Below are 14,098 nucleotides of genomic sequence, written 5' to 3'. Positions count from 1 at the left end.
GTTTCTGGTGTTCCTTGCTTTTATAACAAGTGCAAAAGAATTATTCCCATATTTTAATCCCTGCCAGCATCCAAGACTCTACACTGAGCAGAGTTAAATATTGATAAGTATTACACCAATAAAGGACATGCTCTCAGTGTTTTGCCAACGGGGAGATGAAAAATTTCTTTGGAAACAAAATATAACAAGTCATCAAGTTTACAAATGTTGAAGCCCTAACAGGTAGTTTACTGTAGATAAAAACAAATAATTCAGAGCACACGCTTTGCCCAATGCTTGTATATTCTGGTGATATCCAAATCACTTAACATTTCACAACACAACTGTGTCACCTATATCTGGTTCAAACAGCACTTGGTTTCAAAAAGAAAAAAAAAAAAAAAAAAAAAAGGAAAAGCTTTGGACTAGATGATTTCTAGATGATCTAATGATGTTTAACAAGGTTAAGTGCAAGGTGCTGTTTCTAGACTGAGACAATCCTAGATACTAGGAACACTAGGAGAAGAAATCATTGAGAGAAGCCCTGCAGTGAAGGACTTGGAGGTCCTGATGGATGAAAATCTGGACAAAAGCCAATAGTATGATCTTGCAGACTGGAATGCCAATGGTGTCCTGTTTTGCATCAAAAGATGGGCAGCCAGCAGGAAGAGTGAGGGAATTGTCTCCCCCTGCCCTTGGGAGGCCCCATCTGGAGTACTGCGTCCAGATTGGAGCTCCCCTTATAGGAAGAATGTTGGAAGAGCTGTTGGAGGTGGTCCACAGGAGGGCCACAAAGATTATCAGAGGACCGTATCACCATTCCTGTAATGAAAGGTTGAGAGAGTTGTGATTGCTTAGCTTACAAGCTCCAGGAATACCTCACTGCAGCCTTCTGGAACTTGAAGGGAGCTTACAAGCAGGAGGAGACAGACATTTTACACAGTCTGATAGTGATAGAAAAGGGGGAATGGCTTTAAACTAGAAGAGGAGAGATTTAGGTTAGATATTAGAAGGAAATTCTTTCCTCAAAGGGGGGGGTGAGGTGCTGGCATAGCTGCCCAGAGAAGCTGTGGTGCCCCATTCCTGGAGGCGCTCAAGGCCAGGTTGGATGGGACCCTGGGCAGCCTGAGCTGGTGGGGGGCAGCCCTGCCCATGGCAGGGGTTGGGGGGTGGGCTTTGAGGACTCCTGCAACCTAAGTCATTCTATGATTCTGCAATTACCAGTGGTCCATTTCAACCCCTGCAATTCTGTATGCTTTAATAATGAAGAATAGACATGATAGGCCTTTAGTGTGCTCTTGCAGGACACATTACAGAAAGGTTATTGGTATAAGAAAGCCTGGGCTTTCAAAACAGTGTATATCCCAAGGGTAATGTTGATCACACAGAGCTGAAAAGCAAAGTTAAGCACTATTAATCTTCAGCAAGAGTTCTGGTTATTTGTCACACTCAGAGGAGGAAAGTCATTAGGCTCCCACTTTAGTAAACTCCTCTTTCTCCTCACGTTCACCACGAGAAACATTTTCAAAGTCTGGCAACAGAGAACAAGACAGAATAGACTTAATTGGGTATTTAGGATGGATGAATATCAAGCTTGATGTCTTCCGAGTATCAAATAATACTAACTGTAAGGTTTTTATGGATTTATTACAGGCACGATGCAATTTTAAAGGTGCGATTTTCTGAAAGTTTTCTGGGGGAAAAAAAAACACCTGAAGCTCCAGGTAGTAAATGGCTCCTTAGGTAACCTTTTGGTAGTGGATTAAGCCGCTATCTACCATATGCACTTTTAAAACACAGCAATTAAAGATTTTATTAGAGTTCTGCGACAGAGGCAACTTCAGGATTTTAAAAACACCTTGTCTTTTGTTTGCACTGGAATCAATGCTCTGGATTAATAAGAGATGGATATATAAACCTACACCTGAATTTATCTTACATGAAATATCTCTTTGCTCCTTGACATTTATTTCCAAAATTGTCTTCCTTCGATAATGTCATGGTTTTATGATTTTTGGTTATCAGTATTCCACACCATAACATCATGTAATGCACTGGGGGTCTGACTGCTGATGCTCAAGTTCCGGGTGCCTGTCTGGAGGAGAACTACATTCCCCAGGGGGCTTTGTGGTCAGCGAGGAGATATAACTCCTGGCAAGGTCACCTAATGTTCTCTTCGCCTGTGCTTCTCCATCTGCTCTTCTCTGTCTGCTTTTCTTCATCGGTTCAACTGGACTGCACTTCTCACCTCAGCGCTGTGGTGAGGTCTATCCACCTTTTGGACACACTCTCTCTCTCTCGTTATATTTTGCTGCTACCATATGTAGTAAGTTAGTTTATTCCACCTCAGATCGCCGCTACTGTTTTCAATTATTTTGGGGTACCCCGTTTCCGTTTTCCGGAGGTACGGATCCACAGATCCCTCCACCCTGCTGGTCACGGAACTGGGCCAAACCAGCCCATAAGCAGTAGACAGATGAATACAGCACATCTTTGTTTTTGGCAAAATTCAGCATATTATCACTGACCCAAATCAAGAAACAAATAGCGACACAAAACCAGAAGCTTTCAAAGAAAGCCACAGTGTGAATATGGAATAAAATTAGGGCAATATATCCTACTTCCTGACTTGGTAAATGCAACATTCCTCAATTACTATTTCATTACTTAATTTTGAAGAGTAAGATTATTTTTGTCCTCTTTAATTGAGAACAAACAAGCATTCTCTGCATCTGGTTAAAAAAAGTTCAAATGCATGCCTCTCACCTTGTCTAATTCCACCTTAACAAAAAAAAAAAAACAACAACAACAACAAAACAGTATCAGACAATATAGGAAAAAGTCAGTCTGATTTCTGTGTTTTCACTGAAAAGCTGAAAAACTGTTAAAGCCTGGATGAATTACACAGAATACACCCACATTGCAGTGTCAGGTAGTGGTTCAACACACTGTATAAATACTAGATGCAAATTCTTTTGGCTGGGAATGACTGCAGGCTAATCTGTGGCAACATGGAGCTCAACAAAGTTTTATTTACTAAGTTTTATTTTCTACAGGCTTTTTTGTGTAGGAACTAAATGCTGTGTAAATTGCTAGAGCATCACTACTATGTGAATTAACCTTTCTGGAATTACCTACAATGATAGTTAAGTTCATTTTGCAAAGCCAGTCTTGATACACTAGTAAGAAAACAATTCTAGAAACTGAAACTTTACAGTCCCCACCGTATCTTATTGAATACTTCTATTATGTGAAAGTTAGGGATCTGCTCTAATCTTCTTTCTCTAACGCATTTGCAACTACTATTCTGTTTTTAAAAAATACAATATGTCAATAGATACCCATGAAGCTTGAACACAACCAATCTGAACCCTTAAGCATAGGATTTAATTTTTATTTTCCTACTGCTCACTAACTTACGTAAGCAGTAATTGCCTTAATTTGACCAATAGATTAATTGTTGAAATGGTAGTTTGGACAGGATTAATCATGAACATTTTCAACCTACGCCTTTTGTGATTCATTACCAAGCCCCTTTCATCCATCTCTTTTTCCTGGTTATTAGTTGTAGTACAAAAGCATGGGTCAAGTGATGAAGCTCATATGACAAAGTTTTGAGTATAATAGTCAGAGTGGCTAGTAACTTCCACAGAAGTTACAAATGAAATATCCTCTTCCCTACAAAACTTCACCAATCTACTTCCCTCCCTGCATCTTGGAGTTTACTTTCACATATGCATATTTTCTTATTTGTTTTAATTCAGTATTATTGTGATTGCACAAAACTGTATGAACAAAAGCAGTAGTGCAAATTTATCTACCAGATGTCAATTATAGCAAAGTTCAGTCTCTCTATAGCTCAAATATTTGACATAATTCCTCAAAAGGTCAGTAAACATTTCATTTGTGCCAGTATGATATTATACAACACACAGAAGGCATTTAAGCTACAATCTCAAATCACTAAAGTGAACAGGAATCTTGAGTAACTTCAGGTTGTACATGAACTCAAGAGAAAGGGAAGAACCAAAACTGACATCTCACTGTATACTATACAGCCTACATACAATAGCTGGGTAACTGGGAGACTAAGTTGACTGCTACATGGTCTGACTAAGAATATGACAGTCATCTTCTGGGTTCCCACTGTCCCTGAGTATACCATATAGCTGCTATTTAAAGAAAGGAATCAACAATATAATGTATTTTGTTTTGCTGAGAATTAGCTATTCTACTAGCCACTCGCATGTTCAATTAGGCTGTCAGTCTTCTTTGACACAGCTTCTCTCTTCACTGTATTTCTTCACACAATTACAATGCTAATGGAAATGTAACTCCACAGTCACTACATAAAAGTCACTTTCCATATCAAGTCTGGTGATGCTATGATTCTGTGAATTACAGAAACCATCAAAAACAACCCATTTCCCTCCTTTTCCAAATTATCCTTCTCCAATTTTTTTTTTTACTGTTGCTGATCATTGAAGATAATTTATTCCAGTATCTGCATCAAGAATATACTCACATATTTAATGTCATATTTTATTAAGTAGTGGAATTTTCTACACTTTTGTAGCAGACACGCAGATAATCTGGTCAGACCTCTGAATTTACAAGTGATTTAGTGGTTATTTGGTTTTTAATATTGCAGATCAAAATGCTGAAAACACATTCACAAATTAGCACTCCCTTATGATACCCATGTGTATGTTAAAGTGTTGAAAGTAAGTTTGAAAACCTCAAATTGTCCATAAGAATATAACATCAAACTCAAGCTGAAAAAAGTGATCCTGTTTATCCAGTCCCCTCATCTGCACTCTGTACTGAAAACAGATACTTCTATTGCTGACATTAAAATTGTCAGCACTTTGAGATAGCCTTTCCATAATGGGGATACAAAATAAATCACCAGCATTTTATCATAGAGGCAGTTTCCTTTTCCTGTGTATTTTTTTCCTGTGTGAATGGGTGTGTGTGTTTGCGTGTTGGAATTTTCAGATTTGCATTTCAAAATTAACAAACTGTTCTCTACATGTAAGTAAAAAGCATTTGCCTTCATAAATGTTTTCTATTTTGAAGCCTATTATGCAATGAGAACAAAAAATATTTAACTGGGGAGGCCTCATAAATTCAAACAAAGTATGGTAGAGGCATTGTTAAAGAAACTGCTGCGGGTGTTTTGGAGTTCCAGCAGACAGCTGCTGCATTTGAAACATCATGGTATTTCGGTGTTCTCTCAAAATACAGTTAAGATTCTGTTTCATTTACATTATCAGAAGTTTTAGAAGTTTGAATCAAAGCTGAAGGTATCATATTCAGCAGTAGATGTGTATTTTATGAGAGTTCTAATTATAGTTCCATTATTAAAAACTAGGTTACAATATGTTCCTGTGCTATCATTATGTACACCCTGCAGAACCTCATTATTTTATAAATAAGTTTCTTTTGAGGACAAAGAAAATCTGTTACTGAATAAAGTATTAAAATTAATATGTTCTGCATGTTTCAATTCACTTTGACTTTCAAGATACTGCTTGCCATTTAGACAGTAAACCAAGAAGGTATCACTAAAGAAAATAATATATATTGTATACTGTTAAAACAGGAAAAACACAAAGGTCTCTTGGATTCTATTCTCCAATTTCTCCTATGCTTGTGAATTACAAAGTGTTTTGTCTCACAAACATTAACATCCAACTTTTGGCCTATCTTTCTGAAACAATGACAAATTGCTTATTTAGATGAGTGATATACTGTTTTTCCAAAGCTGAGATTTTCTATATAGCCCACTTTCTGGTTATTAAGAAAAAGAGTATAAATTAGAGAGAAACTGCTTTTTTTGAGAAGCTGTTAGAGACCTGCCACTGCATTTTTTCCCAATTTTCATCTTAAAGCATTCCACTCAACATGCAAACAGAAGTTTTACAAGAGATGTGGATTCACCCACATCTTGCTGACAGTTCTAGGTGCCCTTTCCTAGGCTTCAGTGGAAGTTCAGATTGGATATTAAGAAAAAAATTCTTCTCTGAAAGAGTGGTCAGGTGCTGGAATGGTCTGTCCAGGGAGATGATTGAGTCATATTGTTCCTGGAGGTGTTCAAACGTTCACATGTCATACTGAAGGACAGTTTAGTGGAGAAATATGGAGGTAGGACTATATGATCTTGGAAATCTTCACCAGCCACGGTGATCTTATGATTTTTTGGTAGCACTTCAGAGAGTTGTTAGGGTCTACACATCACAGGCAGAAAAGTGTCATGATGTTACAGTCGAGATTTCGTTACGGATCTATCATGTTACAGACTTGATTCCTTAGCTTAGGCTTAATTGCTGAACTCAGATCTTCTGAGTTTAAAGGTATCTACACATACTCCAACTGCAGTGTCACAGCACACATGGCCAGAAAAAGAACTGCTGCAACCCTCTGGATCTATGACTTGAACAGATGGATTTTTTTTTCCCCCTACAATTTGTCAGTATACATGTTGGTTCTTAGGGTATCCTAATTTTTATATTAGAAAAATATTTTCAACAATTTACTGTTATTTACATTACCAGTCATGCGACTGCAGTTTATAAACATGACTATTTTCAAAGCTTACTGTAAGAATAAAAGTAGTAGCACTGACAGTCTGTAGATACCGAGTTTCTAGGAAAGGAATACACTTTTTGGAGTAGCATTCCTTTGTATTACAAACTCAACACAAATTAAAATATAGAACATTCACAAAGTTTTTACTTTCACTCCAGAAGTAGGGTTGTTTTTCGTTGTTTTTTTTTTGTTTGTTTGTTTTGGGGGACCGAGGGGGCCCTGTAGGGAGTAAGGTTTGTGAATTACATTAAAACAATTTAATTCAACTCAAAATATTTTCCAACTGATTAACAACCTGGATTTCACCAGTCACGTATAAGAGAGATGGATTACCAACATAATATGTTCCTGCGTCTGAATTCAGAGCCCTTAGGTCAACTTTAAGACAGCATCTCTGCTACCACATGGAAGAAGGGAATGCAAACTAATTCTACTTTTACAAAGTTAACAATGATGAGAAATCATTAACCAGGAATAGCCTACTAACTGAAATCAAATCCCCAGTTAAAAACAGAGATAGATATGAATAACTGAAAACAGGTCATAAGAAAAAGGGGTTATAAACTGTAGGATTTCTCATGAAGATCCACTTTGTTGCTTTGAAGACTACGTTTCCCAGGACATACTGGTCACTAAAAGAGTAAGAAATACAATGTCTAAACACTGAGTAGCTATTGTCCATGACCCCTTACATCGCAGCAGAACAGAATCAGGGACTTGTCTATTCTTGTCCTGAAAATCCTAGCTAGAAATAAAGTTATTTGATATGTGACTGCAGTGAGAAGCAAACCATATTTTCTGCATGCTTACCACGCAGGCAACCAGGAGGTATTGAGCATACCAGACACAGGTTACTAAACATTTCAGACTAACTGTCCTGAAACTTTTCTGGTGTTCCATACATACTTTTTTTTTTTTTTTTTTTTTTTTTTTTTTTTTAAATGAGAGTGATCTGTCCAAGATTTAAAGATCAAGGTGTTGTTCCCTGCCCTCTCCCCAACCCCACCCTGGTTCTGATTGCTGGAATAAAAAGACTGACTCGAAAATACAGGTGATGCGTGAGACAGAGTAAAACTCAAACTGTACTGTTTAGGAGGTTTTCCTTATAGTCCAAATAAAGTATTCCTCTGAGATGTTGATTAACTCGTGTTCAAATACAACTATAAATACTATTTATGGAAGCGGAGTGAGAGGTAGCTAAAATATCATTTATGTACACTCCAATGAACTAGAATTGGAGAAAATACATCTGGATCATTCAGACTACTGGATCTAACAACATCTGCTCATAGGTCATAATTTCACCATAATCTTGTTCTTTCTGCACTTGGTCTTTTTTCCCCTCAGTAATTACAGGCTTTAATACTTCATAAAACAAGAGTTTATGAGCCAGCAACACTTTAAGAAAATTGTATTTTCTTCTGGTATAGAAGCAACAGTTAGTATTCTGTGATCACTTGTGTGATCGTGAGGAAGCCTAACAGGCAATAAATTTCAAGTTAGGTTACATTAGATGACTGCTTCTAGGGCTATTTCTTTGTATGTAGAAGACTGAGATAGTACATTATTCAAGCTAAAGTCTCACTCTTGCCAAGTAAAATAAAATAATTACATCTTGCACCCTCTGTCAAGCACTTCCATTATCCCAGACTAATAATTTTTTTTTTCCCTTTTCAATAGCATTATGTTGGTGACTCATTTTGTTTGTCATTCAACACATTTCTCAGAGCTCTTCTATACTTTATTATTGCCAGCCCAGTTACTCCCCCTTTTGTATGCATACATTTTACTTCTGTCCTAAATACAATACTTCACATTTGTCTCATAATTCACTGATCGATGTGAGGGCTGTATTTCATCCTGATCCATTCCTCCAAACTGCCGGACATCTCTGCTATAAACTTGCTGAACACAAATGTGTGCTGTCTAAATCACTTAAGTCACTGTTAGGAAATACTCCAAGCCACAGAAAAATTGTGTGGGACTCCTTGTTTCACTGCACCACTTCTGGGCATGTTATTCAAAATCACAGTGGTTATATTCACATTATCTTTATTCTCATTTTTAATGAGAAGAATCAGGTGAGACCTAATAAAAAGCTAGACTAAACACAAAATATACCACAGCTACTAATTCATTATTCCCCATTGCCAATTATTACCTAGCAGATAAAATTACAGATTACGAGGTTGACTTACTTTATTACTGGAAAAAACAATTCAGTAATTATCTGCCAGAACCTTCAAAAAGATTTAATCAAATTAATAGCTTCAGCTCAGTTTTTACTGGGTATTAAAGGTAAAACTATTGTATACTGCCAAAGGAAGAGGGAGCTTCTTTGGTGAGTCTTCCTTCTCACCCCTCCTACCCCACTCCCCCAAACTTCAATGTTCTCTACGAGTTCACAAAATGTAACTTTTAATATAACAGACTTTGATCATTTGCTGACTTGATTACAGCTCTCATCTTTGACCTTGCTCCTTTCCAACTCATCCGGCTTTGTTAAGTTTGTTTGCAACTACAGACCAGAAGAGACAGGCTCAGCAGAAGAAACTCCTCAGTACATTAGGAATATAACAACAGAATCCAACAAAAAAGTATCTGTGTAACTAGGTTGAGATTTGAGAACAGGCAAAATAAATCTATGCAGAAAGTTATTTGAGAAGAGGATATCTTCTTGCATTTCAATTTTTATAGAAATAATAGGGAATAAAACTTGAATACTTTTTAAAATAGTCAGCTGTACTCAGCAATACCTGAAACATATCATTACCTTGAAAAAATAAGCCTCAGTGGAGGAATTTACAAATATACAAAGCATATTTTGATTTCTAAATAATGATTAAAAAAATTACCTTAGCAAACTGTGCATTTATCCATTTTGTGAATGTTTTCTTTTGAACATCTTCCCGTTCATCTGTCAGAGGAAAGTAAAGCACATATTAGAATGATTCAACAAAACATGACAATATTACTGATTAAAGCTTTAATCTTGGTTTGTAATAAAGCTACTAAAAATAATTTAAACTCATTCAGGGTGCCCGTCTGGATGTATTCTGTCCCTTATATTTTTAAAAGCTTACAGGTGCCTTTATAGTCATTGGTTCTGAGGCCTATATCCCTGGCTCATCTCATCCGATCAGAAGCATGTTTTCTTTCTGAGACGTGCTACAGTTAGGACCTGAACTGTTGCTTTTAAACCAAAAGAGGGGAGATTTGGGTTAAAAGTTAGAAGGAAATTCTTTCCCCAGACGGTGGTGAGGCTCTGGACAGCTGCCCACAGAAGCTGTAGCCCCATCCCTGGCCAAGCTGGATGGGCCCTGGGCAAGCTGAGCTGATGGAGGAAGGGGTTGGAGCTGGGTGGACCTTAAAGTCCCTTCAACTTAAGCCATTTGAACAGGATACCTAGAATTGTAATAGAACACACACAGTGATTGCAGCAACAGGAAACTGTTCTACTGCACTTAATGAAAAGTACTTAAAATAGCAAGTTTCTGTTCATATCTTCAGATTTCTCTGTGAAGTGGAGCCTCCTGGATCACGATGACATGTCTCCAGTGGCAGCCCCTACCATCTCTTTACCATCTCTTCACTTTTTTTTTTTTAAATAGGTTACTTCCCCATTATGATTTGTTAAATATTTTCTTTCAAGTGGAAATAAAAAAAAAAAAAAAAAAAAAAAAAAAAAAAAACCAAGGACACATTTGTTCAGCCATGCAAGTATCAGACCTAGATTCTATTGGTATCTAAATCATGAGTACAGATACAGAATGGAACTGGACAGATACAATTCAGATGTTTTTTTACATAGAGAAATAAAGATGCTTTAACCATAGAACCTTGTAAGCAGTTGCTCAGAAACATTAGACAACATTTGTGGAATAAAACAAAAAGATAGACCTCTTTGGATGACAATGTCAAAACAAACTAGAAGGGCATAATTTAAAGAAGGCAGCAGAATGCTTATACTAAAACAAAGCTCACTCAGAGCTATCTGTCTTCTGCTTTACAGTAAAATTCTGTACACTTCTTAAATAAAAAGGGATATTCAACTCCCATATGAGATGTTCAGCAATTAATAACATTAATGGATTCAGATGGATTTGAAAGACTGGTATGGATGAGCCACATGAGAAATATGCAGCATTAATAATGCACTTTGCTTTCCCTCCCCCTGCTCCTCCAAGGAGACAAGTCAAGACAAATACATCTTTTCTTAAAAAGTCACCTCAATAGCAGACATTAAAAGTGTCTTTTTCAAGACTGTTTTCCTTTTGCAATAATTCAATATAATTGTGAGAAAAATAATACCACAGCTGGTATTTCGTAATCAAAGTCTTCATACTGTATAGAGCAGATTGCTATCAGAGGTTCAGGAGTAAAAAGATTTACAATGCTATGATATTACTAGAAACATTCATAATAGCTGGGCAATATATGTGTTCTGCAACTAATGTTAGTGAGTGTTGGCTACAATGAGCTTTCTGGAGTGCTATTGCTATCTATCTCTAATAATGCTTCTTGCTTCACCAGGAAGCATCAAGACATAAAGGAGATCCAATGCTTTTGGTAATTAATGATGCTAAAGCTGTTAAAATTATGTTTTTTATTTGCAGGCGTCTCTTCTCTATTTTCAAGTAAAATGTTTATAATACAGATTTTGACTTCTTTCAACCACATGCTAGAACCCATTAGCAGAAGATGGGATAAAGAAGACACATTTTACTGGTAAAGCATACACATTGAAGCTGATGTTGTATACAAACTTCCTGAAAAACTTCATATAAACTATTACACATGAATAGCTATTTCTGCTTAATAATCTCTAGTAAAAAAAAAAAAAAAACATAAAAGGAGGTAAAAGAATATGTGGAATTAACAGATAAAAGGAGAAGCAGAAATGCCTACATGCCTTCTAGTGACCAACTTATTTATTTTCCATCCCAGGCTACTATAGCATATTCAGTAACAGTGTGATTTTTTTGTTTGTTTGTTTTTATTATTATTATTGTTGTTGTTTTTTAAATCACTTTCCCAAAAGGATCTATGCCAGAGAATGAATGCCTAATCACCAATTAATTCATGTTCATTGTGCTAATAAAAAAGGATCTCCCGAGGAAAGAGAGAGCTACACACAAAATTAGAATATTTGAAACTTTGAAAAATTTCAGGCAATTCTCTGCTACCTTCACAAACACAAATCTCTTCCATTGCAGTTCTTATATGGAAGTAATTTCAAGCACTTGTGCAAGCACCTCTAGACGCTTGCACTGACGAGTTTATGTAACATACTAATCTTATAGTGACAGCCTCCTAATCTAAAACAGAGCCCATCTTAGTGTCCTGCATGATTTCCCTACAATAAGCAAGATTCTGTTTCCTCAAAAAACAGAAAATAAAATCCAGAACCAGAAAAACCCACAACGGTCTCCTAGCACAGATTTACAGACATAATACTAGTGGAAGCTAAATGACATTTGTCTGGGTGCTGTACAGTGCCAAGAACACTCAGCTGCTGCTTTCATATCATATTGCTGTGCCTGTAACAGATCCTTCAGCACCCCACCTACACCCTTGTGTTTTTACTTTGAGGCAATAGGAATAATCAAGAGGCCAGGAAGGTAATTCTTTCAACTGCCCAAAGATATACTATGTTTACTTCTTTTATTTCAAGGGGGAAGAATTACAGGTAAATCTAAACTTGAAACATGGTGCGGATCGCACATACTCTTACTGAAGTAACACTGCTATCATTTACCACAGTAAATACGTTTTCCTCAAAATGCTGGGCCTTGACTGGAAGGCAAATAGACCCTTTTTTTCCTGTATCTTATCATCCAAGATAACAAACACACTGAGATCTATAGAAGGCCCCCTTTAATGTCAGAATAAAAGATACTGACCTATGAGAATTATGTGTTTTATTTGTGCTATAGCATCTTTTATCTCTGCATAGAAATTGTTCTAACTAGAATACATTCACAAAGGGATCTTACAGTTCTGATGCATTTCTGGTAGTATGAGCATCCAGCTTTGTAACTGCAACTGTAAGCCTCTTGAATTAGCTAACTCCACATTTGACTTTAAAAGTATTATTCCAGGCTAGAGTTCATAGAAAATTATGACTAGGAATGAAAGCGCGGTATTAATGGAGCTAATCATCTCACAAAGGCCATTTCTAAGATTAAATCAGGTGACAAGGCTAATACGAATAAGTGGTACACCAAAGAATGCTTAGCAACACACAATCAGGATTCAACAGAACAAAATGCTGTTACTAATGGCCAGCAGATACCAGACAAATTTCTCAGTTACATAATAAACTATTTCATGTTTGCAACCCACTGTCCAAATGAAATTCCTTTTTGTTTTCCACCAAAAAACAAGCATTATGTTGCCATTCCTTGATCTTTACAAATTTGACCTCACCTCAAATACCACCTAACACATTAAGTAAAAAACGGCAACAGGAAAAAAGTAATAATCTGATATACTACAAAGACTATCCAGAAAGCAAACAGCCCACAGTTTTTAATAATGTGGGCTGACAACCAGTGAGAGGATTTTATACGGACTAAATTGACAACACATACAGACAGTATGCGTGTGTGTGTGTATATATATATATATATATATATTATATAATATATACAATATATATGTGTGTGTGTGTATGCGTATCATAAAAATGGAATGATGTACATGAGCCATTTTCCTCATGAAAAACCTGGAGCATAGGTTAAGAATCTTCCACTATTTGGCACATCCATTCCTACATGGTTGGAGAATTTTCAGTCCCTCTTACTCTTCAAGCAATGAATAAACAGCACTTTCAACAGCGAGGTTGAGGCTGCAAGGCACCTCTGGGGGTTGTCTGGTCCAACCTCCTTATCAGGCAGGGCCACTTGGAGCAGGCTACCCAGGGCAACTTGAATCAGTTTTTGATCATCTCCAAGGATGGAGTCTCCACAGCCTCTCCTACTACATACTACAACACCAAGGCCTTGCCTTTCCTATCATCTGCCTTCTGCCTTTCACAGACGCAGACAGGGGGTGGTTCTGATGCAAGTGGCTTAGAAATCACTCTCAAAAGTAAGCACAACCCATTTGTAGAATCCATTTTTCAAAGTTAGAAGACTTTGAAGAAAAGTGAGCTGGCACCTCAGGAATATGGGAAATGAGCTGTATCTTCACATTAAATTTTTTAATTTGAAATAAGCAAATAATCATTTTCTTCAATATAATGATAAAGAGAATACGTAAAATGAATGGAATATTCAAATAACTGCAGAGACAATTAAAGGAATCTAGCTTTTGTCACAAAAGACTTCATGCTGTCTTCAGCAAGTAGCTCCACCACAGTTTGGAAAACAAGAAGGGAAAAAGACATCTTACTCTCTTAATCATTGATGCTTCTAGCTGTGTTAAACAATAATTAAGTAATTATGTTTGACCACCAGGAACAATCAAATAAGAAGAAAAAAGATAAAGGGAAAAGGATTTTTCCCATATATGAGCTGAAAACTGT

At 36.7% G+C, this 14,098-nt stretch overlaps 1 protein-coding gene across 16 annotated transcripts in view; it reads right to left on the bottom strand.

The window, feature by feature from the left end:
* The window catches only part of DMD (dystrophin), a 1,043,969-nt gene that overhangs the window by 853,531 nt on the left and 176,340 nt on the right, over positions 1 to 14,098 (bottom strand). For all 16 annotated transcript variants that reach the window (XM_048931232.1, XM_048931479.1, XM_048931663.1 and 13 more), the window contains exon 2: positions 9,426 to 9,487. In XM_048931232.1, the coding sequence (XP_048787189.1) occupies positions 9,426 to 9,487 (62 nt within the window). The remainder of the gene's footprint in view (positions 1 to 9,425; positions 9,488 to 14,098) is intronic.

This window comes from Lagopus muta, chromosome 1, assembly GCF_023343835.1.
Source record: "Lagopus muta isolate bLagMut1 chromosome 1, bLagMut1 primary, whole genome shotgun sequence".
Taxonomy (NCBI): Eukaryota; Metazoa; Chordata; class Aves; order Galliformes; family Phasianidae; genus Lagopus; species Lagopus muta.
The sequence above is the reverse complement of the archived record's forward strand: the minus strand, read 5'-3'. Positions and strand labels throughout refer to the sequence as shown.